Source organism: Stegastes partitus, unplaced genomic scaffold (assembly GCF_000690725.1).
Source record: "Stegastes partitus isolate 25-593 unplaced genomic scaffold, Stegastes_partitus-1.0.2 Scaffold184, whole genome shotgun sequence".
Taxonomy (NCBI): domain Eukaryota; kingdom Metazoa; phylum Chordata; class Actinopteri; family Pomacentridae; genus Stegastes; species Stegastes partitus.
The window spans coordinates 251,177-278,793 of NW_007577915.1; the positions used below are offsets into that span (position 1 = coordinate 251,177).

Sequence of the window (27,617 nt, forward strand, 5' to 3'; positions counted from 1 at the left end):
GTGTGTGTGTGTGTGTGTGTGTGTGTGTGTGTTGGTCAATTAATCCTCAAAAGCAAATAATGTATCCAATGAAAACGTTGTGATTGCCTAAAAAAATTTAAAACAATAAGATAATAAAAATGTTCCAATATTAGTTTAGATCCATTATGATTTAATTTTTTTATCACTTATTTTAAATAATTCCTGCAGCTATTAGGTCAGATAAGAGGATTAGAGGGTTTCACTGAAGTACCATATGGAAAAAGAGGCACAGGGACCTGCTGGGGTTTATTCTCACCACTGACCAGTAAAGGAGGCTGAGACCAGTGCTCCGGTTTGTCTCCACCCTCGTGGATCGGTTGACTGTTAGAGTAAAGGAAGATCTCACAGTGTCACCGTGTGAGACATTCATCATCCAGCAGGAGAGGCCTGCAGCTGGAGGCTCCACACTCAGTGAGTACATCTGCTTTAAACTCCCTTCACCTCAAAAACACTTGGAATTGGTTTGAGAATTTAAAACAGAGTAAAATAAAAAGTATTAATTAAAACAAAAAAAGAATAGAATGCTGTAAGTTCTCATTTACAATAAAAAATGCTTCAAGGCAGGTTTGATTTAAATGCTTCAGATCATTTGGTAAAAGGCAGAATAATTATTATTTGAAAGGCCAATAATCACACTGTGTTTTTATTTAATTTAATTATTTGATCTATTTTTGGTTGTGAATGATTATTGTGTTGGGTCACGTGATAGCTCTTTAAAGCACCAGCTTCATTAAAAACTGAATTTTGAGAATTTGTCCTCACAGAATGTAAATGTTTGTTTTTTCTCCACATAATTACAGAGCAGAAATACAGCAGTTCTGTAATAATGTGTTTAGAAAACTATGATTAAACCTAAAACCCTAATTCCCTGTCATTCCTGTACTAACACAGGAATCCAAATATTCTATTAAAGTCAGTATTTTCTGCGCTGCATAAAGCATAAAGCAGGCCTACAATATCTGACAGGACATTCTGGCAGCCGAAGGACTTCAGTCATCAGTGTTTCCTTACTGGGTGCAACCAAGCTGCAGACATCCTTCAGCCCTATTTATTTTATTTAACTGTTGTTGTTTATTTTTTTTATTTTAACAAAATCTAAAATGACTAGCCTGCGCCGTGCCTCCATTCTGAGGTAAACCCAGAGCTGGCAGGTCTGGAGGTCAGAGGCTCCTCGGCGGGCTGAGGGCCGCTGTCCGCGGTGCTGAAGCGGGTCTCCAGAATCACATCCAGCCCAGACCCGGTCAGAGTGACCTGAACACGGATCTGACTCCAGAACATCACCTACACACTGAACGATGAGGGGGATTCAAACTGAGGAATAAAAGACGCACTAAGGCAGAGAAATGCGCTCTCAAACAGAAACGAGCCCCTGATTGTTGCTGTTCAGGCTCCACAGTCACCAAAGAACCTTTTTTTGAATCATTCAAATCCGCTAAAGACTTTTAAAATACATGAATAGATCATTTAATTAAGCTTCAGAGCAGAGTTTTCTCGCTTCCTCACACATTTTTATCTGTGAGCATTAAAGTGAGGCGGCTCGGGGCAGAGCTGGCGTCCAGACTGAGCGTTAATTAGGGGAGTTAATGAGCTCCATCGCGGGGTTCGCCTCCTCCTGGTGGCTCGCAGGGAAAGCGCACCTCAGTTGTATTTCATCTGAAACGGCTTCCCAGCAGCATCAGAGGCTCAGAGGGAGCAGCAGTCTGAGCGCAACGCAGCCGTGACTTTGCACAAACAGGCTGCAATTTCATTCTCAAACGAGCAGCACTGCAGTGACTTGATTGCAGGTCCCTTTAGGTAAACTGTTGTGCAACCAAGAACACACACTCATGCACAGGAGGATCTCTCCATCACTGTTTAGATTCTGTTTTTTCTTTCCTTCCTATCTTTTTTTTAAACACACAGTTTGCAAACTAAAACAACTTTTTTTTTTTTTTAACTGTTATTTTGGATTGAGCTCTAACAGTGCATGCAGCCTGCAGGCGTCGTTCACAAGCTGGGCGCAAATAACAATAAAAACAAAACAAACTAAATACCTGCACCTTTTTTATTTCATTTTTTTTTTTTTTTTAATTCCACCTTCTTCTAAAAAAGAAAAAGGAACAGAAAAAAAACCTCAATAACCACCTGCGCTTTATTAAAAGTAAAAAGCGACGATAGAGCAGCGATCATAACTTTATGTTTGCTTTCGGTTTAAGGTGCATAATTTATCTTTAAAACTCTGTTGGACTGTGTCGGATGTTACATAATTCCTTCAGGTACATTGTTACAAACACTTGAAGCGATATTTAAAAAAGAAACCAAAAATCCCCACCGCATAAAAATAATTTAAAATAGAATCATAAATAGCATTCATATTACTACTGCTATAATTAAACTGGACATTTTTAAAATATATAAAAGCATAAATATGCAGCCTTGTAACAACAACAACAACAACAACAATAATAATACGTAAATAATTAAAGTTACGCTTTTCTTGCGCTTCTGCAGCATCTGAAGTATTTGAAAAAAGGTAAAACCTGCGCGTAAAACAGCGGCTCGTCCTGCACTTGATCCAGACACCTCAGCCTCTCAACCGTGCACAAGTTCAAAAAGCTCCCATTTGCAGGTCGGACAGTAACTGCTGCATGTGAGTAACACTGAGGGAGGGAGGCGGTGGGAGGAGGGGGGAGGTGGTGGTGTCGGGAGGGTGGGGTGACACCCTTTTTTTTTCTTTTCTTTTTTTTTTTTGGTGCTACAAACCTGCCCACTGTAACAAAGCCGGGACGCGCTCAGACGCTGACGGGCCGTGATGCTGCGCTGTTTGGGGATAAATGACTTGAGTTGGCGCTGCGGGGCTTCAAAGCCTGAGCAGGCTGCGGACAGAGAGCACAGAGGAGCGCACAGGCTGCGCTTCACACGCTGTCTGCGGATGCACAACAGGCTGCACACACTTCTGCATCAGGCTGTGTGGGAAAGATGTAGACTGAAGATTTGACAAAGAAATGCAGTTTGCTCAGTGAGAAACGCATCTGGTGTGGGATGAAAGTTCTGTTTTTCTTTGTTTAAAGCAGAAACAACTTGATATTTTTGGATAAATCATAAAAGCTGCTTGTTTTTTGATGAACCAAGGACACAACCAGGTATTTAATCACCTCCTGCTCAACAAAAGCTTTTGTGTTCTTTAATTTGTTGATTTTTTTTGCCTGCACTCAAACCTCTAACAGGCTGCTAACTGCGTTTAATAATTTCTGCGCAGGATCTCCATCATGGATGTGACTCTGCAGGGGATTGATCCAGCGACTGCCAGAGCTCTGTTGGTGGCCTGTGTCACTCTGCTCTTCTCCCTCCACCTGTGTCGGTGGCTCTGGCAGCGGTCGGCGCTCTGCCCTCCCGGTCCTCTCGCCTGGCCGGTCGTCGGAAACGCTCCGCAACTTGGCAGCTCGCCGCACTTGTACTTTGCGCGCATGGCGAAAAAGTATGGCAACGTTTTCCAGATCAAACTGGGCTGTCGGAAAGTGGTGGTGCTGAACGGAGACTCCATTAAACAGGCGCTGGTCAAGCAGGGAGCAGAATTTGCCGGCAGACCGGACTTCACCTCCTTCCAGTACGTCTCCAACGGGGACGGCATCGCGTTTGGCACCGTCTCAGACTGGTGGAAGCTGCGCCGCAGAGCGGCCCAATCCTCCGTGCGCATGTTTTCCACCGGGAACCCGCACACCAAGAACACGTTTGAACATCACGTCCTCTGCGAGGTCAGAGAGCTGCTGGCGCTGTTTACGAGGAAGACGCAGGAGCAGCAGTATTTCCAGCCCTTGACCTATCTGGTGGTGTCCACCGCCAACATCATGAGCGCGGTGTGCTTTGGGAAGAGGTACTCGTATGAGGACGAGGAGTTTCGGCAGGTGGTCGGCAGGAACGACCAGTTCACGCAGACTGTGGGGGCAGGGAGCATCGTGGACGTGATGCCCTGGCTCCAGTACTTCCCCAACCCCATCAAAACCATCTTTGAGAACTTCAAGAGGCTCAACGTGGAGTTTGGGATGTTCATTGCAGATAAAGTCCTTGAACACAGAAAGACAGTCCAGTCCAGCATCGTCAGAGACATGACAGATGCTTTAATAGTGGCGCTGGACCAACTCAGAGAAAAAACAGGGCGTTCGTCTGAAAAAGACTACGTGACTCCCACAATTGGGGATATATTTGGAGCAAGTCAAGACACATTGTCAACGTTCCAGCAGTGGATCATTCTCATCCTGGTCAGGTAAGGAACATTTTTAATCATTTTATAGAGAGCATTTAAATGCAAAATAATAACCAGTGTAAAAGATAATGGTGAACAACAGCAGGTCATAAATCAGAGCTGCTGCTGCTGCTGCTGCAGACTTGAGGAAGTTTTCAGTAGCATTTGTGTTATGTAACAGTCTAATGGGGGAGCTGAGACACAGGCAGGTACTGGCAGCAAAACATAAAGAGCTGAAACTGTACACCAGAGAAAGTCAATGAAATGCCCAGTCAGCACTTTACTTGCGAAGACTGTTGGCAGATTTTACACGAGTTCATTGTCTGATCTTTCGTAGCGCTGAATGCAGTCTGTGCTTGATGTCTTCATCAGCAGGTTTGTGTGATACAACATGCAGAGACACTGTTTCCTATAGAAGGGGATGTGTTTTCTCCAGCAGTGTGTGAGGTGCTGTAACAGTTGGCTGCGCGCCACAGATCTGTGTCTGCGTATGATATCTAACGTGATGCAGTTTAGATGGCTGCTCACTGATTATTTAATGTCTGCTGTGAAGATGAGTGTGTGCTCTCTGCTGTCAGATACTCATCTAAACTGCGCTTCACCTGTGAATGCAGGTTTCCTGAGATACAGGTGCGTCTCCAGCAGGAGGTGGACAAAGTGGTGGACCGAAGCCGTGTCCCCTGCATCGACGACCAGCCTCAGCTGCCCTACGTCATGGCCTTCATCTACGAGGTGATGCGCTTCACCAGCCTCGTCCCCCTCACCATCCCCCACTCCACCACCACAGACACCTCCCTCATGGGCTACGCCATACCAAAGAACACGGTCGTCTTCATCAACCAGTGGTCCGTCAACCACGACCCAGCCATCTGGTCCCACCCAGAGACCTTCGACCCCCAGCGTTTCCTGGACCAGACCGGTGCGCTGGACAAGGATCTGACCAGCAGCGTGCTCCTCTTCTCCCTGGGGAAGCGGCGGTGCATCGGCGAGGAGCTGTCCAAGCTGCACCTGTTTCTCTTCACAGCTCTCATAGCACATCAATGCAACATCACTTCAGACCCGGCCAGGCCACCCAAACTGGACTACAACTACGGCCTGACTCTGAAACCTCATGCTTATTATATAGCAGTGGCTCTGCGTGAAGATATGACGCTGCTGAACGCTGCTACAGGGCAGTCGTCCTCTGAAGAGGTGAGGGACGAGCCCTCATTAGACTCACAAACAAAAGAGTAAATGAACTCAAAGCTATAATAAGCAAAAACAAATGAAGGCTGAAACAGGAAATCTGTGGAACTTTGGCTCATGTGTGTGGCTGAAAAATATATTTATAACCTGAAATCTCAGGCTAAATTCTTATCTTGTACATTTTTTTTAAAAAGACAGTTGAGAATGATTAAACAGTCATGATTCCTGACCTATTTCTAACAGATGTGGAATCTGTCTCACAGCACAGCAGCTCACTGGGGATTAATCTTTTACAACTTCAAACGCAGTCCAACATACCATTTAACAATTAGCTATCTTCCTCTGCAGATTCATCAAGGTGGAGGACTGCAGTCAGCTGCTCGTCACCGCTGAACAGCCTCGAGGCTTCTCAGCCTGCAGAGCTGCTGTAACACATCCTTGTGATTTTTGTGTGAACGCTGCTTCAACAGTTTATTGAAAAGTAGAAACTATCCAGCTTGTATACGAGAACATCATAATGTTTAATGTTGACAGTTTTCCTAACAGATGGAAATGTTCACTTTTCAGGAATCCTTTAAATTCATGTTTCTCCTGAGTGAGGGGATCCAAACCCCTTTCTCGTGAAATATAAAACTTCTTTAAAAAAAAATACAAAAATATGTAACATTTGAAGGTAAAGACTAAAAACGGGAGGTTGTTAAGGTGACAAAAGTAATGTGCCAAGGTCAGGCTCCTGACCAATGAACCGGTGAATAAGCTCGTGGAGCGTGTCAGTCTTTAGGCCTCATGAGGCTTAAAGGCCTAAAATGTTCAGTACTAATGTGTAGTTTTTGATGTAAAGTATAAAGTTATAGTTACTCAGGAATAAGGCTTATTAAAAAGCCAAAAACTATTTTAACTAGAATGCTTTTGAACGTCTTCTAATATATTCTGAAACCTGCTGTAGACGCTGCAGGTGATGCTTGTGTCTGTTGACTGCTGCCCGACGCACGTATGAAAAGACTTCAATCAGATCAGTGTTATTTAGCCATTTATGTCTCTTTTTGTTTCAGTTTGAATGTTGTAAAGCTCTACAGAAACGCTGTTACTCCGTTTGTTAATTTTCAGTGCAGACAACCAAATTATTTCTTCTTCTTTTTTATTTTATTTACAGAAACATTAATGCTGTCAGAGTTGGGGTTGGGACGCTGCGGTGAATCTGTGTTACGTTTGTAGACTCATCTAACTGCTGTTAGAGACTAATGCACTGACTGTAAAGTCTTGGATTTGTCGGATTCTTGCTAAAACATTTTGGAATAATGTCAATCAGGATAAATCTTTTACAGGCGACTTTCAGTAAGTGTTAACAGATCTGGTGTGAGTTGTCTGTGTGTCTCAGTGTGTGGAAGTAAAAAGCATGATCTTTGTAAAAACGCTCAGTAAGATCAGAAAAGCATCGCATGAGCCACGTTTCTTTTTCCTCAGTGAACCCCAACGAATGTCCACATGCTGATTTTGTCACAGTTTAAATGGAAATAGAAAACGTGAAGAGTGCCATGTGTCGTTTCATAAAACATAATTTTGTATTACACGCAGTAATGTGGTGAACAGTAGGGGTGGGTTAAGTACTGATACGGCAATATATCGGAACAGTTAATCAATGCACTGGTGCCAAAAGGAACAGAACACATGCAGGTGCTCTGAGTGGATTCCCCAGTCAGTCAGTTTCACTTACCAGAGTCACTGCTTTACGACTATTCGTGGTGATGTTCATCAGATGAATGAGGAGGACGAACCTGCAGTGAAGAAGAAGAAGAAGTTCACAGGAGAAAGACGGTCAACAGCAGGAGAAAGCTAAATAAGTGAACTGAAACATTGCTGAAATTGAATATTCATAACAACACACACACACACACGCATGCACACACACACACACACACACACACACACACACACACACACACACACACACACAACACCACAATGCAATGACTACATACACCATTTCTGCTTTCTGCCTTTTTAGGCCCATTTGTCTTCTTCGTTTACACAGATATTGTGATGTATCATAAATCTTGTAATGTACTGAGTATTGCAGAATCTCTGTATCGTGATATTGTGAGTTACTCTGTGATTCCCACCCCTCCTGTGCAGTGCAGAAAGAAAAAAATAAACCAATTTTTACAAGTATATATATACATATATGTATAATAAAGCATTTCAAAATAGCCTTTTAGCCACCAAATCATAAATTCAAATCTCTCATTTGCTCCCAGAGAAGCTCGTCAATCTGAACGGTTTACTAACATCTAATAATCAACAAGGTGAGAATCATGAAATACCTCAAATTTATAGTAACTTTTTTCCTGAAATGCTTCTTTTGTCAAAATATATTAATTGAATAAGTGAAAAAAAAAAAAAACTGTAGCAGTGTAGTACTTTAAGCTTCTGTCTACACATTACTGCAGGTCCCATGTTCTTTATCCACTCTTGTTTGGAATGAAACTGTTTAGTTGCATAATAAGCCACTCTTTTGTTTTTCACTAGTTTAGTTTTCTACGTGGCAAACAGGTTAAAGGAGATAAAGCTGGACACATTTGATTAAAATGCAATTTAAACAAAAAAACGACTGTATTTGGAGCCGATCTGTCAGAGCTGTTTAATAAATCGTTTCAGCCCCTGGCACGTTGCCACGTCAGGTGGGAACAAAAGGGAAGTGTTTGGGAGATCCCTTCCCCAGCGCAGCATTTTATCTCGTCCTGCCAGAACATCCTGTACTTGATCAGCAGGAGGCTTATAGCCAGCTAGCCAGTGCGTGACAAATTCAGACAGTTGATGACTACTGATACGGTGTTCTCCGCTCTCCCGCTCTCCAATTGTACAAATACAAAATTACATCTGAAGACTAAATAGTGCCAGTGAAGTCATGTGTGGCAACGCTCCAAACATAATCTTTATGAATGGGACGGAAAACGCTCAAAACATAAATGAGCTGAAAAGAGCGGAGAAGCTGACAATGTCGTGCTTCATACATCCAGTGCAGCTGCATAACAACTTCAGTCAGAACTGCTCACAGAACAAAAGCAAAAACCCCTGCAGGCTCGTATTGTCTACCTGCTTGCATTTCAGGAAGCTGCAGAAGGAAGCAAATATTCCTTATATGCAGTTGTGGAAATGAAACACCCAAAAAAAAAAAAAAACATGAAGTCCTGAGGTGCACACCGATTAAAATTAATTTAGCACAAGAAATGTCATGCACACGAGTTTGTTGGACAGAAATCAGAAGAGCTGTTTTGGCATCATCCAGCTGAGAAACTTGAAATATTGCATGAAGTGGCGTTAAGACATCCTATGTCAATATAGCTTAGACCTGTCAAGACTGCATTAACAAGATTAGCATGAGTCTCTCCATTTAAAGCTTGCATCCTGCGCTGGCTGCAGATAAATCACGTACACATGCAGCACATACGCACAAAATCCCTCCGCCGTTGACTGTGAGTTGTGCAACCGAAGACATAGCTGAGCTTTAGACGGTGAATGGAGGGATATGTGGAGATCTGAATGAATGTGAGCAAGAATGTAGCAGATGTGGTATTCAGGCAGAACATTGCAGACTGTTAAGGCCGACTGATAGGAGCTCAGGAATGGTGTGATAACACAGAAATGTCACCACAAGACGAAAGTTAAGATTATCTTAGCTGAGTCCGAAACCACGTCAACGCCAGGTCCAGACCAGGAGGGGTTAAGTCCAGGTCAAAACCAGAGCAGATTTAGTAATAAAAATCAACACCTGAATAAAGATCTATTATGCTCACACTGTACATTTAGGTGTATAGATAAGTTTGCTAAATTTCGTCAAACTCTGTCTTATGAATCAAGACTCTAAATTTGAATGAAAGGTGCCAAAGGTGACACCTGATGTATTACATAACCTCGAGGCCTGCTCTTGTGGAAGGATTCGGAGTTATGGAGTTAGTTTTAAACCCCCCTTTTTTTTTTTTTTTTTTTACTATTTTATTGATATTGTACTTATATGGCACATACACCAATCAGCCACAACATTAAAGCTGCAGTAGGCAATGTTTACTTGGTGGTCAAAAATGTTATACTAACTTTTCAGCATATTGTAAATGAAGTGGTCTGAGAAGAAACTAGACTTCAACAGCTTCACTTGGCTCCAGTTTGAGGTTTTAGAAAATCTAGCGTGTGACTGGAAACTTCAGCCGATTGCAGGGCTTTTCACCCAAATCAGATGAGAGTTTAAGGAGCTATAATGTTCACTGTGGGTATGGGATGTGGTGGCACAATGGAAAAAAAACCAGAGGACTTTCACTCAGCAGATTGGAGTTCAAATCCTGCTTGAAGTTTGATGCCCGTCTGGTGGGAGGGGTTTACAGAGAGGGGAGGGGGAGGCATCTCTTCTAGACTTCTGCAGCTTTAAAACCACTTACTTCATGTTATGTATGTTGTCCTCATGCCACCAAAACAGCTCTGAGCGGTCAGGCCATGAACATGGGACGCTGGGAAGTTGGCAGTAGATTCTTTGGGTCCTGTGGGTTGCAGGGTGGGGACGGCTGGTTTCGATGTGTCCTGGTGTTCCCCATGGACGCTCGGTTGGATTGGGATCTGAGGGGTTTGGAGGTCTGATCAATACCTGGGCTCTTGGTTGTGTTCCTCGAGCCATTCTTGAGCAGTATTTGCAGTGTGGTGGGGCGCATCAGGGAGTACTGTTGCCACTGGAGGGTCTGCTTGGTCTGCAACAATGTTTAGGTAAATGGTACATGTTAACATCGACATGAATGCATTAGCATGCAGCTGGGAGGCACAGGTGAACATCAGCTTCGCGAAAGGATAATTCATTTTGGGCTGTTATGATGGCATTTCTAGAATCCTCAAACACTCTTCTAACTATCTGGATGAAAAAAATTCTATCTGCCTATTGACGGAAACGATTTTTAACTTGTTTCTTAAGTTGCATGTCAGGTTTAAGAATCAAAACAAAAATGGCAGCCTGCCACCTACCTGCAAGGGAAACAGAGTCACAACACTGGAAACGGTTTAAATGTCTTTACTGTAGTGTTTTTTGGACTGCAGGACCAGAAAGCTGCAGCATCTAAACTCTTAATGCAACAATGAGCTCCTAGCCTTCAGGCCAGCTTGTACAGACCGACTGTAAGTGATTTCTGCAGCTGTCTCAACTGAGGCTTTTGATTAAAGTGCACAGGAGGCTCATAAAATCAGTCAGGAAAGGTGAAGTTTTCATTACTGTATAAACAAACACCTGTACTCGCTTGGGAGGCACCCATTTAGAGTGGCTCTACTCTGGAAAAAAAAAAATGCTGAAACATGACTAGACCGGTGGCAAGTTGGTCTGAATGAGATCCAGTAACAAACTCCAAATTGCGCTGGCACAAAATGTACAGTCTGGAAGAAAATGGAAGAGATGCATTAAAACTCCGCAATCATTTATAGTCCTGCAGGAGTCTACTTGTTGCACTCGTTGCTGGTTTTGGATTAAGATCAATTCAGTTTCTGACAAAAATCACTGTGTATTTTACAGGTGATATAACCGACTGGGAGACGGCTTTTCTTGTAAACAGCAATAAAAACTAACAAGAACACAAACAAGCCAGACAAATGACAAACTGACAACTTCTATCAGGATTGCACAGATTTAATTATAGACTACAGTACCATTAATCATTCATTGCACACTGCCTATGATACTGCACAGCATAATCTCTATCAGATTTGATATAACCTTGAGGAATATTGAGCTTGCTTTGGCATTTGAAAAAAAAATCAAATACATTCATAGTGCTGGTAGAAAAAAAAATCTGTAGTGACAAAAGCAGTTCTTCTTGTAATTGACACACTGCAGGCAAAACACAAAATTAAATTAGAATTAATCAGACTGCACAACAAATCTCCACAGAAAACCAAACTTAATTCACACAATATGCATTTCTAAAATGCATCACTGAAACATCGACGACAAAACAATTAGGAATGTGAGAAACAGTAATAAAATAAAACATTCAATCATTACTTTAGCCTAATCGAGTCACGTTTTAGTGGTTTTATCTAACGGGGAATGCATCATTGCAATACGTTAAGGCAGTGGGACTGCCTTTGCTGCTTCATCCATGAGTTTAAACAGAGTTATGATTCTCTTTCTGCCACACTGAGAGGTTCAGATGACTCCAGTAAGGTCATTTTTAAACAACATAAACATCTAAACATGTTATTTGTTCTTCAGAGTACCAGTGAATCTCATTTTCATCATCTTTTGTTACTATATATATATTTATATATATATGTTTTTTACATTTATTGGAACCTGTGCCAAACCTTAATTGAACCTCAACCAGCATAACTAGGTGTTGTATATACAGTATGTAGCGTAATGAGAGCCTTCTATAAACATCAAATCCTTTTATAACTTGGCATACTGCGTTTGAGTGGTGTGCTTTAGATAGCTCTACATTTCCCTTGACGTTGGAAAAGTTAAAAAAAAAAACAAAAAACACAAGAACCGATGTCTAGACAAAATACGTATTAAATCGAACAGTTTTTAAAACTTTTTTTTAGATCACTAAAATGTAATTGAGTCTGAGCTCCGTGTAAATGTTCAAAAAGGAACATGTGGGAAATCAAAGGTGTTCCTGGAGGAAGAGACACCTTCATGATTCCAAGTGGAAATCTGGACTACAAAGGGAGATCTGCTCAAAAACACCTGTACAGGTGCTCCATATAAAACCTTCAGAGGAAAGAACACCATCATTTTCGTGTTCTTTTTTTTCTCCATGATATGACAAACATGTAAAAAGAACCCAATAAACACAAGACCTCAAACATCCAGGGTCAAATCAGACATATAGGCCACATCTGATATACTCACATGGAACAGTCTGAGAGTTCAAACTAAAATGCATCACTGATGGTTGTTGACATATTCACATCAGGAGTCCAGGAAAAATATTAAAGAACCTTCTGCACTGAGGGCTGTTCAACAGTCTGTTGTGTTGTCTTCATGTTGGATGATTTGATGAACTGCCGTGACCAAACTGTCACAGCAGCTGAGTAGCAGGAGGTAACTCTTCAGTGGACAGGTGCCAAAAGCAACAACCACAGTACATCAGATCTCATGATTCAGATCACAGAAGAGATCACCAAAGAACACATTTATCTACGTGTGTGTGTTAATTATTTGACAAAGTAAATGTTGCACGAGAGCTTTATGCAGATCTGTATGAAGGTGGGGAGAATCACGAGGTCACCCAGTGGTCACAACAAGATGTTTGGGTGCGCCATTGTCTGACGGGCTTTTGTTATTGTCACTTGAATGCGTGGTGGGAGACGCAACAAAACACAGGACGGAGCAGGAAGGAACAGCAAGTCCTGTGGGTCACTTTCCCAACAAGTGATAGGTCTTTGTTGTCAAAGAAACTTAGTATCCTTGAGAGACGCTGCTCCTATCAGAGCAACCAGACCTCTGAGAGAATGTGTGCTACAATCAGTCCAATTAACCCGATGGACAGAGATGGTATTTTTAGCTTCTCACTGATCTGTACAATGAGGTATGAAAAGTATTTTTTTCTTTTCCATTATTACAAAGAAAAACATTAGAATACAAGTCTGATTTAAAAGTACAAAGGACGGTTCTAAATGTGGCGGCCTTTTGCTCCCATTGGTGATATCATGCCATGACATGGCTCCATACACTCACAGAGTGAACTAACATGATGGCCAATCAATACATGGTGTGTCCACACACACACGCACCCACACCCACACCCACCCACACACACACACACACACACACACACACACACACACGGAAGGAACATCTCCAAATAGCTTCTCCTCTGCTGTCACACTCCGAGCGCTGGACAGAGTGAGTTCAGCTCCCTTTGTGCCTCCTCGTCCTGAGAAAAAAAAAAAGATTTCAAATAAGTAATATTTAGTCTGGAACAGTTTATCATTTTACCTTCAAGTTCCTCTCCGGTCATAAATTTAACTCCCTAAAATATGTTTTTTGTTTTTTTCCCCACGAAATAATCCTTCGATACCCTATATGTATGTATATGTAACTCTACATCGTGCAGATTTATGAAGTCCCTGCCTCTCTCTCTCCACTCACCCTTCAGCACTCGCTGCAGCTCGAGCACACCAGCTCACCTACCACTCTGCACACATGCTGTAAAAGTACTCTGCACTACTCGCTAATTCAATCGGTTCTGAAAGATAACAACACAGAAAGCTCCACCCCGCAAGTGGACAGGACTGGTTCCTTAGCTCTGTTACATACAAAGCCACCATCAGCACAGTGCAGCTTTAAGGTGGAAATACTCAGGCATTGTGTTGACTGCTTGTTTTGCTCATGATGTGTCTTGTAATGTATAAAAATGCAACGTATGGACAAGTTAACAAGGTCAAATTAGTTTTCCCTGGAGTGCGTCCTTAATTTGCACTAGTCAGCCAGCAAGAGGCGGCTTTCCACTGCAGGAACTTGGCTTAGGTGCGAAGGGGCTTGAACATTTTAAGAAATAACCTCCTAAGTGGCCCTTGTAGCCTTTCAGTTTCCATTGCGGTGTACGATCCACCAGACTCACAAGGTGACATAATAATGTTGTGTGATAATAGCAGCAACTGGACAACATGTACGTTCTATGATCTTGCATGCAATGGAACGACTGAGGAACTGCAATGGTTGCTGTTAGTATTTATGCCAAATTTTACAATGTTGATGCCAATGCTTGAGAAGAGAAGACTGCAAGTCAAACAGGACATGCAGAAGGAAAACAGTAGTGCTTGTTGTTGTCTGTTCAACCAATGAGCACTGAGTCTTTCGAAGTCATTTAGAACTACCAAAACCAGAATAGGTACTTTGCTCGGCCTTGAAAACGGCACTGAAAGTCGTTCTACAGGGCCAGGTACTAAGTTTGGAACAAATGTATGGGCCATCCCAACAAGTAGAAGTGGAAGTTCCTGCAGTGGAAAACAGCCTAATGATGTGTTCCAGTCTGAGTCTGTGTTTTCCCTGAACTGCCAGTTAGATGAGACAGAAGACACAGATACGAGTAAAGCCCTGAAAACTGATGCTGATGAGCTCTACCTCTTTGGAGACGGCGTCCATTGAACAAGCAGCTTCACACATCTTCCTGGCCTCTTCCCTCTGCCCCAGGTCTTTGTAGCACTGCCAAAGAAACAAACAAAAACTGTCTAAGCATTGTTCAGCCCCAGTGCCATCCTGCAGGACGGCCCAATTTTTATAAGATAAGCACAAACCTGATGTTTTCACAACTGACCTTAGCTAGAAATACATAGTTGAGTTTAGAATATGCAGGATGGATCTCCTCGACCTGCGTAAAAACATAAAAACGATTACTACAATGTCAGATGCTGGTATAGACTTTAGTGGACATTAAAAGGGAACTACACATTCACAGTTAAAATTTACATTCTAATGAGCTGCACTTGCTTGAAGATGTTGATATTCACACATAAATACCTAAAAGTTCTATCTGCATCACTAAAAAGACCCAGAACAGACAGCATATCCACTGACTTATCCTGACGCTTGCTTCTCTGCATCACCAGCTAGTTAAGTACAGACAGCCTGTTTAGAGGCACCGCATAACGTTGCACGATGCATTTGTCAAAGTGCGACGGAGGCCTTTCCCCAGGTCACAAGTGACATGTTGTAACAGGGACCACTTAAAGCAAACTGAAGGCTGAGATACATGAGACATGACGTAGAGGCATGCAAAGGCATATTGGCCAGGAGCGAAAGTAATTTCTCTACTATATAAACATTTGAATGTGGGAACACAGATTAAGCCTTTCTAAATACTGAGGGTTTGGGCTTTGAAGCCTGGGTACAGGAGCGACCTGGAGGCAAATTGCATTGGAGCACTAGATAAACAGGACTGTACGTTACATGTTTTGTTAATAGGAGCAGCTCAGGGGAGAACATGCAATCAGATGTATGGCGGAAACTGGCAGGAGTTCAACTCCTCTCTTTATCTTTACACAGTTACTCCCCATCGTTTGTGTTTATTAAAGAAGGCTATGCCCTGATAAAAACGCTGTCGCTCCTATTTGTACAGCTCATTTCCCCCCACTCTATGATGGGGGTATGTTCAACCAGCTTCACACGCTTTTACATTGAGCTGTGGATGACACATAGAACTATTGTGTTTAGAGAACGCTGCATCCTTAAAGCTGCAGTAGGCAGAAATTCCAAACCCCTCCCACCAGATGAGCACAGGCATTTACATGTGCGTCAAAGAGGCAAAACTGATCAAGAACAAAGACAAAATGAATGTTTAGCTTCCCACAGTACTCAAAAGCAACTTAAATTCCACTCAGCTGAGGACTGTGGCCTTAGCTGCTCTTCATATGATTAAACCTGATCTGGTCTGAACCGGCCTGTGATTGGACAAAGTCAAATGTCACAAGCTACATTTTCTAAAGCCTGAACATGGAGCCAAAGGAGGTGCAGAAGTATAGTTTCCTTCCAAACCACTTGAATTACGATATGCTCGAAGACTATTAGGGGATTTTTGTCCAATGGCATCCAAGAAAAAAAAAAAAAAACCTATCCCAGATTTAAGTAGTAAAAATAAAGAACAGAGTGGAATTACCGCCGCTGAATGAATCATAGTACCTTCAGAAAGTTCTTCAGTGCATCTTCAACTGTAGCACTCGGAGGTTCTCCGAACAGAGTTGCAGCAACTTTCCTCTCAATCCAAGACAACTGAGCCACCTGCCAAACAGCAAAACATCTACAATTAAATAATCATTCCACACATTTTTTTTAAAGATCGATGTTAACATCCAGCTAAGAGGCAGTGCATTGCTGCTCTCGCTCTCTTTAAGTCTGTTTTGCATTGCAATGAAACTACATTTTGGGGGAACATAAACGACCAGAAGAGCCTGACCGACACGTCACTCATCTGGTATTACAGGGCGACACTGGCCTGTCACAGATATATCAATGTTTTATTTACAGAACATAAAGAAATTAGAAATGGTGTCTTCACATAGTTTGTCTGGCAGATTGGCTCTGGCTCCGTTCTTTTCAAGACTCTCAGCAGTGTCTGCAGCACATGTAGCAGAGTACGTGCCACAGCTGAGCAGATGGTGGTGCGGAGTCAAGCGGTGTCTTCACAGTAAGTAGCCAACCAGTTTGTGTAATACATTGCTAGAAAGTTAGCAAACAATCCCTCCATCGTTTATCCTTTTCATTATATCTCTAACATACTGTTTGTGCATGTACATACATGTAAAACATCGCCTGACGTATTGATAGCGGAATTTTTCTTACCACCTTAAAATTGTTATCAGCATCTGACCCAAAAGTCAAGTGATCGGATGTGTACAACAATGGACGCCACCTTAAAAACAATCTTTTTCTTGAATAATGTCTACTTAGTTCCAAAAAGTGCCCATATACCTGCACATTTCTAAAATAAAACAAAAAAAACCCCCATAATCTTTTAAAAATATTTAACTTTTTAAAGTGAATCTGAATTTCTGAGCTCTTGCTGAAGCATATTGCTGCCACTTCTTGATACATTTATATAACATGAAGGTTTTTCCTTTCCTTTAAAAGCAATTACATCTCTGAGCAACCGACGGTGAAATAAAGTGTTTTAACAGCTATAATGGAAAGAAAGGTAATGAATTTTGTGGGTATAAGTTTATGGAAACATAATCCCCACAAAATTTCCTAGCAGGATTGGTTACGTATCGTTTTTCTTAACTGGTGCGGGCAATTTCCTGCGACTTCTCCAGTATTTCCATGACCACCAGTACGCAGCCGGTACACTGATACTTTTCTTCTGACACTTCTTGCAGAAGATGATAATGACCAGCAGAAGCCCGGGTCAAACATGTAATGTTCCTGCCTCGCACTATTCATCAGAGCGGCGTCTAATTGCAGGTGTAGCATTGCTCTGGCGTCATCGCAGGACCTTTCAAACAGAACCGCTGGCTGAATGCAAACACTAGGTCATTGTTGAACGTGCACCTACAACAGACAGCCCATAAAACTCTATCCATGAAAATATCAGGTGTTACTGCTCCATTAAATTTGCACAGCTCCTCACTCCTTCTCTGGGACCAGCAGTGTAGGTGAGTGTTATATAATTTAATCAGAGCAATCTCTGTAATAGCTTCCTTCCTTTCAGGCAGTTAGTTTGACAACTGGTACCAAGCTACAAGATAAATAGCTCACGAAACAACAGAAACACTCAACAGAAGAATGCCTGTAAGTCTTTACATCTCAATGATAATAATTCACCATCACACATTATTCTTAAACATACTGCAAGTGACTAAATGACTGACAGACGATAAAAACAATCATGAGCTGCATCAAAAACAACCGCCTGTGCTGAAAGAACATGAGGTGAACAGAAACAGGATGAAATTATCTCCCTGGTACAATCTGATTTAACGCTAACAATGGCTGGTGTGAACCTCCCATAGCTTTTTTCTGTGAATATCACAGAGGGAAAAACAAACCTCGGGGAAACCTAAACAGTGGGAATGAATGAGGGGAAACCGTGGGTGGGTTAGCAAAGGGAGACGGGGGGCAATGCAGACACGCCAGCCTCCGTAAATTTCAGTTTGTCCATGTGAGGAGAGATGGGAGAGACAGATGTGTTGTGAAATTGTCAGGAGCTTCACATACAGCGTAGCACCAGCGGCCCAGCAGGTAGTAGGACATGGGGTCCTGTGGTTTCAGCTCGATGGCTTTATCCAGATGATCCTGGGAGGGGAGGCAGACACACAGACAGGGAGAAGATTTTCAGCGTTGATTCATGACATGGCTGCTATTTCCACTGCCTTCTGTTCTGACCTGATCTGTCCTGCTTCACCAACCCACAAGTATTTCACAAACACCTCTCACACACGCGATCTCACCGATCCAGCACGCACCCTCCCTCGTTCTTTTCCATTCTCCTTCTCTCTCTGATTCAGGCTTTTTTTTCTCTTTTTTTTTTTCATATCTTCCCTCTCCAGCGCTCTATCTCTCCCTCTCTTTCACCTGTCAAGAGTTTTGAAGGCACACAGTGTTTGGGGGGGAAGCTGCTGACAGAAGATAAAATGCTACGTGCCGTTGTTCCACACTCCATCTTATGCAACTGAATGGCAGTAGGAGTGGCTTAGTGGCTTAAGTGATAGGAGCAGTCATTCCCCTTCAGTCTGAGTACATGGGAGAAGCAATGCTTAATGCAAACATCAATGTATACACACAACCGTGTAGACATTTCCTTTTTTTTGGCTTCAGAATGCACACAGGCCCAGACAAAACCAGAACATGATGTGCATGACTTACCTTAAATATGTATCCATTCTTTATCTTGTTTTGTACTGTGTCATATTCGGCCATAATTCCACACATGATGGCGTACCTGGGGAGAGACAAAACCACAATGACATCAGCTGTTACTTGCTGCAATGAAGGCTCTGACCTAAATGACTGGTGGTAAACAATCTTCTCTCTTAGCAAGACCAGATAGTACAATTTGCAGTTGGGAAAATGCAAACAAATACACAAAGCAGGACTGACTGACTAATCAAACGAAACAAGAAAAGAAGCAATGGAATTGGCAAATTGCAAAATCTGCAATTTTGGATATATATTATGCAGTGCGTCTGACTTTGGGTTTAAACTATCGTGTCACTGCTTTTCTAAATTCATGTCGTCCTCCTAGTGTGACCAGTTTGGATAGTGTTTGGTGGTAATGCTTCGCCACATGTTTAAAATCAGCAAATACTGAACTGAAGTTTGACATAAAATTAAAAACAACAGTCAGAAAAAAATTAATTAGACCATTCAAGTAAGTTGTAAAAAAGAATCCAGTTGTTTTCAAGCCTGTGTTGCATAATATGAACGTATTTTAATGAAAATAATAACACATTTTGGCTTACTAGGATGCATAAACTTAGCTGAAACCCAAGGCTTTCTTTCCTTTACTCACTCCAGCAAACTGAAAAAAGTGTGTTTGATTGAAGTCGTCAGTTTGAAAGTACCGGCGACCTTCAGCTGAAGTGCTTTTTGATGGTCGAACAGTGTCTGAAATGGCATCCTTCCTCAGCGTGCCAATAAAAGAAGAGGACAGCTGTGTCCACCAGAGTGTTTGAGCTTCTGTCACTTTTCATGTTTACAGAAAGTACAACAAGAGGAAAGGGAAAGTGAGCCGACCCTTTCCTCTCCATGCCAGCAGGTTTTCCACTTCACCTTTGAAGGTAGCAGCTCAGAACAGCAACACTATTTCTTTATTATGCTGTCGGATGGCACATTATATAAACTTGTTTGCTTGAACGTATCCTACGCTGTAAACAACTGGGGATCCAGTGAAAGCCAAATAACATAAAGAAGCAAAAGACAGGAGTGATATAATCTTTTCCTAATGTTCTCACATTTGTAGGAAACCTAAAATTTTATTGGAACGATGTAACATTTTTTTGAAAACTTTGCACTAATATGAACTTTAAATAACAAAGACAGCATCAGACAGTTGTTGGCTGTCCAGTCCTAAAGCCGAGATGTTGGCAAAGGTGAGAGAAGTGGAGGGATGTTCGGCAGCACCTCTCAGTCACACCACCTCTTCTCTGGGTCACTAGCAATGAGCTGACCAGGAGGGAGGCCCTGAAAAAACCACAACATTCAGGGCTCTGTGTCCAGACTCCTCATTAGACAAGAGATCAGCTGCTTCACCTTGTTACCTCACTCCCTAATTAATACACTGGCTTGGACCAACGGGCAGGTGGAAGGGGAAACAGAGGAATTTCAGCTTCGGGGTCTGTAAGTGAGCATGACGCAGAAGGTTTGGAGAGGAGAGGAGTGAACTGATCAAAGTCTTTTCACCGCACGGCTGCTTTAATCCTCCTAGTACTCTGTCAAACACCACGGAGAGACATGAACGCCTTTTTATAAGAAAGATCAGCGAGTACGAAGGTCAGCTGAGTCCTACACGGCGGTGCTGATGGTGGATAGAACCTGTGTTTTGAGGTGTCTGGGGTGGGTAGGGTGTGGTAGTGGGCTACTGTGGGTTACTTTTCTGCCTGTCTTTACACTGATCAGACACAGCAAGCTGACACAACACTCAGACAAAAAAAGGAAGATAACAGGGTTGAGATGAAATGAGCTGTGGCGGTGTGCAAATTGTACGACAAGATTAGCAGGTAATTGCTAAATTAAGATAATGCAGGTATAATGATTAACCTCAATGGCAAGTAACGGCGTCGCTCTAACTATGTACTGTTCAAAATGCACAAAAAGAAACAAAACACACATAATTTAAGTGGTTGTAGTTGGATGAAACATCAAGCAAGCATTTATCTTCATGCTAACCATTATTACTCCCACCCACTGGAAAATTAACAGCGATAAGAGACGTACTAACCGCATCACTTCTATGTGCCCCAAATATGCCAAACAGGCAGATGAATTGTGTGTAACTGCTACAAAAAAGATCTTTTGTTTATTTTCTCAATGCAGAGCAGGGCGCGCCCACACTGCCACTGGTTGGCGCTCGATGAGTGGAGAGCTCCACAACATCAGAGGAGGAGAGATGCTATCTGTGAGCACGGTTTCCAACGAAAACACACTGCTGGATGTAAAGGCTTTGAGCAAATCTATCACCGGTGACTAAATATCTACAGAGAGGAAACGGAGCAAGGACACCGCATGTGCCCGGCCACCACAGTTTAATCCAGCGTTCGGCTCCCGTCGTACAAGTAGTTGCTCGCGGTATCATTGCATCGCGCAATCTGCCTGCATGACTCAGGTTCAACAAAGTGAGACAGTCGATGCAGCGGTGGCTCGAAAATTATTACAAGTGTGAACAGTCATTATCTCCAGCTGTTGTATTGGAAGAGAGCTGAACCAGAGGACACTCAACAGCTGGGGCAACATCTGCTTGATGATACACCTTTTATGCACTCTAGCAGCAACACCAAGGCTTTGAATGTATTGCCTTTATGTTTTTATAGACACTGACAGGATGGGGACAATTCACTTTGGAAATCCACTGACTTTTCTTCTAGCGCCACCATGAGGTTAACATTTGTGATTCAGCATGAACATGACAACAACTGGATGGATTGCCATGGAATCTGGTAGATATTCATGTCATCATCAGGATAAACTGTAAAAACTTCCTATGTAGCATGACCATCAGCTCCAACGTTTACCTTGTGCAATACTGTGGTTAATGGCTGAAATAACTGCAAAACTACTTAAAGGGGCTGAGCAATTATAAGAGCCAACAGTCAGCTTTTTTTCTCATTATCTTTGTTTTGTTTTTTTCCCGTTATTGTTGTTCCTTGTGAAATAAATTCATTTAAAAATGTGCTACTTTGGCTTGGATGCAGCTGCCCAAAGCATGATTTGATTGGTTAAACATCACTGACAGATAAATGGTGGAAAGCTCATATATGTATATTTATATTAAAAAAAAAAGACTGTCACAATTTCCTACTGCTCAAAGTAGGTCAGAACATAGTTTTTTCATAGATATATATGTAAAGTAATGCAATACTGTGGCTGAAACAATTACTTTAAAAAATTAGTTACCAGTTAATAGAAAATTGACAATTCGACATTTGATTACTTGTTTGAAAACCTATGAATAAAAAATGCCCCAAAAATGTGACGACAGCAGCCTCTCTCTTTTTCCTTTTCCCATCACTCTAAACTAAAACTCTGTTGGGCTGTTGAAAAAAAAAACAAAACCCATAGATACTGTATGAAAGAAGAGAAGTCAACATGGAAGTGCCGTGAGCCTGCATTCTTTTAACAGTCAGCAGGGGGCGACTCCTCTGGTGCCTGATTATGTAGAAGTCTATGACAAAATTACTCTGCTTCTCCTTTGATTTGCTACCTCAGTTAACATTTTCCTAATGGGTTTATGGTCTCAGTTGCTAGTTTCAAGACTTTATAGACACAGCACGATGTTTACTTAGTAAATTATGGCCCCATTTACAGTAAAATAGATGACAAAGCAGGTTAAGTTTTACAACTCTGTCAGGTCCACCCCCTGCTTGTTATGCCTGGTTTCAAAAAAGCAAGGTGGGGATGGACAAATTCCAAACCTCAGGTTTCGAAACAGTAGTTAAAAAACCAATGGATGACATCATGTTGGCTACATCCACCATTTTTATATGTGAAAATAAAAACAATGTTTTGACTTATTTTGAGCAGTAGGAAACTGTGACAGTCCTTCTTCAACATTTTTAGATATTAACAATTAATCAAGAAAATCCATCTGCGAATAGGTTGATAGTTAAAAAACAAAAACAAACTTGTAGTCATAGCCTCATGTGTTATACTGTTTTCATGATATACAAGCACAACATATTTCATAATAACAATAATTAATAAACAAATCAGTTGAAATCAACACAATCCTTCAAAATAAACTAGTGAGATCAGATAACTGCAATTTTGCCAAAGGAGTTATGCTAGCCATTTAGTCATTCCTCTCTTTCTCGAGCGTGTTGTAATATGCTGATGTGATTAAATGTAATAAATCTAAGTGGAAAGATGAGGAGACTAACTAGGGCAGCATACCAGAGAAGAACAGTAATCATAATTGAGATCAAGCATTGCCCAGGTGAGGGCTGTGGGAGAGATTGCTCAACATCCAGGCTACCGCAAGACATATTTGTGCTTCCCACTGATTGGCTAGGACCAACATTCAGCATGTAGCAATTCTGGTAATGTTTACTGAGAAATGTGTGGGCCCAAGGGTAGCAGTGCCAAAGCAGCTCATGGATTGGACCAATGTGACGTGTGGTTCAACACCTGGACTGATGGGAGTAGGCAGTTGTGATTATGTCAGAGTTCCTCCTAATTTTGTCAATGTAATATCGTTTTCAATCAAAAATTTAAAACGAGCTTTCCTGTGGCCTGCAGGAGACGGTGTGTGTGTGTGTGTGTGCTGTGTTTGGTCTTATGTAACATATCTATTGTCCCTGTGTGAAATTGCACCAGGCCCACAGTGGAGAGGCAGCGGTGGGGGCGGAGAGAAGCAAGGGGAGGGAGTGTATGAGGAGATGGGATGTGAAGGTGTACAGAGGTGTGTCTCGCCTCGGGGGCCTACCTGCTGTTGTTTATCCTTTCCTTTCTACTGTGAGTTGAAATACTATCTCTCCTCGACAGTCTAAGGCAAGAAAAGGGAAATATCAAGAGGGGGAGGAGAGGTGGGCGGCTGCAAAACATGACACGGGAAGACGAGAGCAGGACATAGCAGTTAATTGCGCAAGGTTAGTCCGCGTTTTTTTTTTTTTTTTTATCGTGGCTCAATGAAATCCCCTACTCTGCAGGGCAAAGACAAAAGGCCCTAAGTGTCAGCTGCTTGGCGGAAACAGCAGATTGATTACAGACCTTCCAATCCAAACATAGAGAGCTCATTCAGAGACAGACACTGCAAAGCGGGACTCCAGGCTAAAACTCGTACAAAAACAGAGGAGGAGGAACTCGAGGAATTCAAGGGCAAAACTGTGCAAGACGCCGTGTGAGAGTACGTGGAGTTTGCTGTGACACTTGGCCCGAGACGAAATGAGGTGATGGTGTTTTCTTTGCATGAGAGATGGGATGTGTGGCTGTGTGTCAAGTGTTCCCACAGCGATGAGCCAGAGAACAGCGAGGCCTGAAGTTTACGCACACACAGGGTTTCCACGGCTACTGGAACAGAGCACAATGCTGCCGCTAACAACGAGGCGCGTGTTTAAAATTAAAGTTGTCTTTGCAGAGGTCAAAGCCACTCCATCCTCCCCGCCTCCCCCCCGCCTCCTCTGACTGACACTACCACAGTCTCCCTGCTTAATCCGCGGGCCTTTGTACCGTCAGCGAGGCCCTATAGTCGGGGATTTACATGGGCTGGATTCACACACAGCGGGATCATTGAAAACGCACCTATAAACAAAGCCGCCGATACAAGCATGCAATCACACCTCCCGGCCGTCAGCCCGTTGAGATTAAATACAAACAGGCTCGGCGCTCACTGTCACGAAAGCCCCCCGTGTAACCCAGCGCATGCACATCCTCACACACATTCACACAAACACAGACAAAAACACATCCTATATTCCATTTGTGACCCTCACCCTTTGTAACATGGTTTACTAGAAAGCTCAGTGGCAGACACGATGGCTGCACACTGCTGCAGCGCTTTTAAAGAATGAAACCTGAGTGGGGACAAGTGGAGGTGTCTACTCTGACACCCACAGAGAACTACACTTTTTTTATTTTTTTTTTTGAAGCTGACAGTGTGGAGTATACGGGTTATATCTATCCCAGTGGCGCTCTTTGAGTAAGTCAAGTACCTCCATACACATCCGACTTCAAAAGAGTCCTCATCCACCTCTCCTGGTACGGAGATTTGGTGCATGACAGAGTGGGAAAGTATGCGTAATCTCCTGTGAAGTGATGACTGTTACACGGACATCGCAGTCATTCATCACTTCAGGTCTTAAACCAGCCAGTGTACAGGCTCAGAGAGGATGCTGCATGTTATGTTTCAATGTTTTTAAGGTTTGTAAATGTCTTGCAACTTGTAGCTGCACATCAACAGGTTACAACAGGAAAAGTTTAGAGTTATGTCTAGTGATGCACGATATTAACATTTCTGGCCGATATCGGTATCCGATATTAAGATTTCTGATAATCGATATTACTGATGTCGATATTCAATTTTTGCTCACACCGTAAAATGAGTATAAGTAGCATTGTGAGAACTATTCAAAAGAAGCCCAGAATAAACCAAATTACACCACATAGTCTTCTTTATTACGTAACAAAAGTAAAACATATTTTAACATGTTTAACGTTCAAGTCCAGAACCATTTAATTAAAACATCTGTGAAATAGCAGCAATACCAAATGTAGAGATGAAGGCGCTGATGTTAGACAATCATTGGTTTCTCACATCGGCTAAGTTTGTTCATCAGACCGATACCGATATGTTGGAAAAAAGACAAATATCGGCTGATACCGATGTGGTCGCCGATATATCATGCATCCCTAGTTATTTTGTATAAGGCAGCGTTCTAAGAAATCAGACGGATGATCTTTCATGACAGGCATCATCATGGCATAATAAGAACAAACCCAAAGAAAGAGCTTTGAGGTTTTTCCACTTAAGGCCAGTATCAATAAGGATTCATTAACTTCTATTACTTTTAACTTAGGTAACCAGCATACTGTATGTCCTGGTAGCTGTATGTTTATACTAATATGAAAATATCAGTGTGAATATTGATATTGGCTGATAATATGAGGCCAGTCTGTGGTGAACACTGAACATCTGAGAGTCACTTCAGCCATCACATGTGAATGTCCGTGCACAACCCAAAATGCAGCCACACACTACAAGGGCAGGAGTGTGTGATGAAGAAAGACATTCTCTTTGCTTTTGATGGTCACCAGAGCCTTTGATTCCATCACCTCTTGTCATGTGTTCTCCTACCTCCTGTCACAGACCCCCGATTCCACCACCTTTTGTCATGTGTTCTCCTACCTCCTTCCATTAATTAGCAACTGTGTTCTAACTAACCACTATTCACTACGGTATTTACATACAGGCCCTCCCTACCCTCTGACATACCCTACAAAAGGTGTAACACAGCAAATGCTTTGGGTCGGTTTACCATCACAGACTCATGATCTGTGTCGATACGCCCACCGTATATCGGAATAAACACCCCACTACAGCAAACTTCACATGAGGACTATGGGTAGAATTTCTTCAACATGTGCCGAGTATGTAGAAACAACCCGCTGCACATGTACGCAGCACAGTCCTCCAAGTGGTCTCCTGCGGACTAGAAGCAGTATAACAGCAACAACTATGCACCCGTGGGTGTCCTCAACGGAGTAATTAAGGTTCATGAGTGGAGCCCCTGAAGGAAGGTTCTTAAGAAGACCTGCAAACGAGGCCCAACCTGTTTCTGCCTTTCAGCTGTCTAATCCGACCACCTGTGACTAGGGATGGGACGAAGTATTGGTAAAGCAATATATCTTATTCTCTCCTCTTGTGATACATCACTTTTTATGAGGACATGCAAGAACTCTAAACAGATTCCCGTGACAATCTGACTCACTGGAGCGACTACTTCATGGCTACTTGTGGCGATGCTTATCAAATGAATGACGGTAAAGTGAAAGTAAGTTACAGTAACTAAGCTGCAGCGAGGAAGAAAAAACTCACAAGGGGAAAATAGTAGAAAGGGTGGACAGCAGAGGAAAGAAAATCTGAGAACTAATTAACTGAATTGGCACATTATTAAACTAGAACAATAATGACAATGCACACACACACACACTGACACCTCGGTACAGTAAATGAATACATAACTTGCATGTTATGCCTGTATGAGGGCATTTTTTTCTCCTGTATCAAAGCTGAATGTCTTGCATTGTATTGAGTATCACAGATTGATGGTGGCACACAGGTAGAGCGTTTGTACCTTTGGCAGAGACACAGTGCATTCACTAAAATTGTGGGACTTGCCATGCAAGCTGCAGATACAACAGAGCAGGTTTGCACAGACTGTCCTCCTCACCCGACCTGCTGAGCTGTCACTCACAGATGTCTCAGTGAACATGCATTAAGCCATAGCTTACTGTCTAGAATGTCTGAATAAACTACCTCTCAAAAAGTGACTTCCATACACTAAAAAACAAAAAATGATTGTAATTGCAACTGTAAAATTCCCTCCAACTAGCAGGTAAGTAACTATAAAATATGCACTATTTAGCTGTGCCTGTATTATTTGTATTTGTGTGAGTATTTGTGAGTATCTTTATTTTATTTTATTTTTATTTTTTACAGATATGTAAATGCTCTTTCTAGAATCCAAGGAAAAAATCATTCAGATCTTTCACATCCAGACAAGTCGTAAGCATTCATTGAAGTCCATTTGAACACTTTAAATTAGGGTTTCAGCAGTGGAAGCATTCAAAAAGCCGTCCACTCACTCACTCACGCTATGTAAAACAGCCTCCATTAGAAGTTTCAGTGGCTGAGCAGGAAATGACTGGCAGCGTGTCTAAACAACATCGGCCAAACTCTGACGACCTGGGCGGCATTCAGGAAAACAGGTGACAAGTTTTCTCACGGCATCGGTACACTAAGTAAACAGTTACCTCAGACATAAACTTCCTTGCAACACTACCTGGCACTGT

General features: G+C 42.3%; 2 protein-coding genes across 2 annotated transcripts in view; one reads left to right on the forward strand and one right to left on the reverse strand.

Annotated features, from left to right (window-relative positions):
- The first annotated feature begins 2,826 nt into the window (after positions 1–2,826).
- On the forward strand, positions 2,827–7,596 carry cyp1b1 (cytochrome P450, family 1, subfamily B, polypeptide 1). Its single transcript, XM_008280166.1, has 3 exons — positions 2,827–3,143; positions 3,260–4,264; positions 4,858–7,596. Exons 2-3 carry the CDS (start codon positions 3,270–3,272, stop codon positions 5,474–5,476), a joined length of 1,614 nt encoding a protein of 537 aa, XP_008278388.1. The 5' UTR covers positions 2,827–3,143; positions 3,260–3,269; the 3' UTR covers positions 5,477–7,596.
- A 3,467-nt stretch (positions 7,597–11,063) lies between these two features.
- The window catches only part of rmdn2 (regulator of microtubule dynamics 2), a 39,001-nt gene continuing 22,447 nt past the window's right edge, over positions 11,064–27,617 (reverse strand). Inside the window, exons 6-11 of the mRNA XM_008280167.1 lie at positions 18,759–18,834; positions 18,111–18,188; positions 16,080–16,178; positions 14,719–14,772; positions 14,526–14,606; positions 11,064–13,335 (exon numbers count right to left, since the gene is read on the reverse strand). Coding sequence (XP_008278389.1) covers positions 13,282–13,335; positions 14,526–14,606; positions 14,719–14,772; positions 16,080–16,178; positions 18,111–18,188; positions 18,759–18,834 — 442 coding nt within the window. The 3' untranslated portion in view covers positions 11,064–13,281. The remainder of the gene's footprint in view (positions 13,336–14,525; positions 14,607–14,718; positions 14,773–16,079; positions 16,179–18,110; positions 18,189–18,758; positions 18,835–27,617) is intronic.

Bases quoted from the DNA above. Each gene is read 5' to 3' on its own strand.
- cyp1b1 (XM_008280166.1), top strand. From the start codon at position 3,270: ATGGATGTGACTCTGCAGGGGATTGATCCAGCGACTGCCAGAGCTCTG. The intron at 4,265-4,857 runs GTAAGGAACATT...CTGTGAATGCAG, and splicing joins ATCATTCTCATCCTGGTCAG to GTTTCCTGAGATACAGGTGC.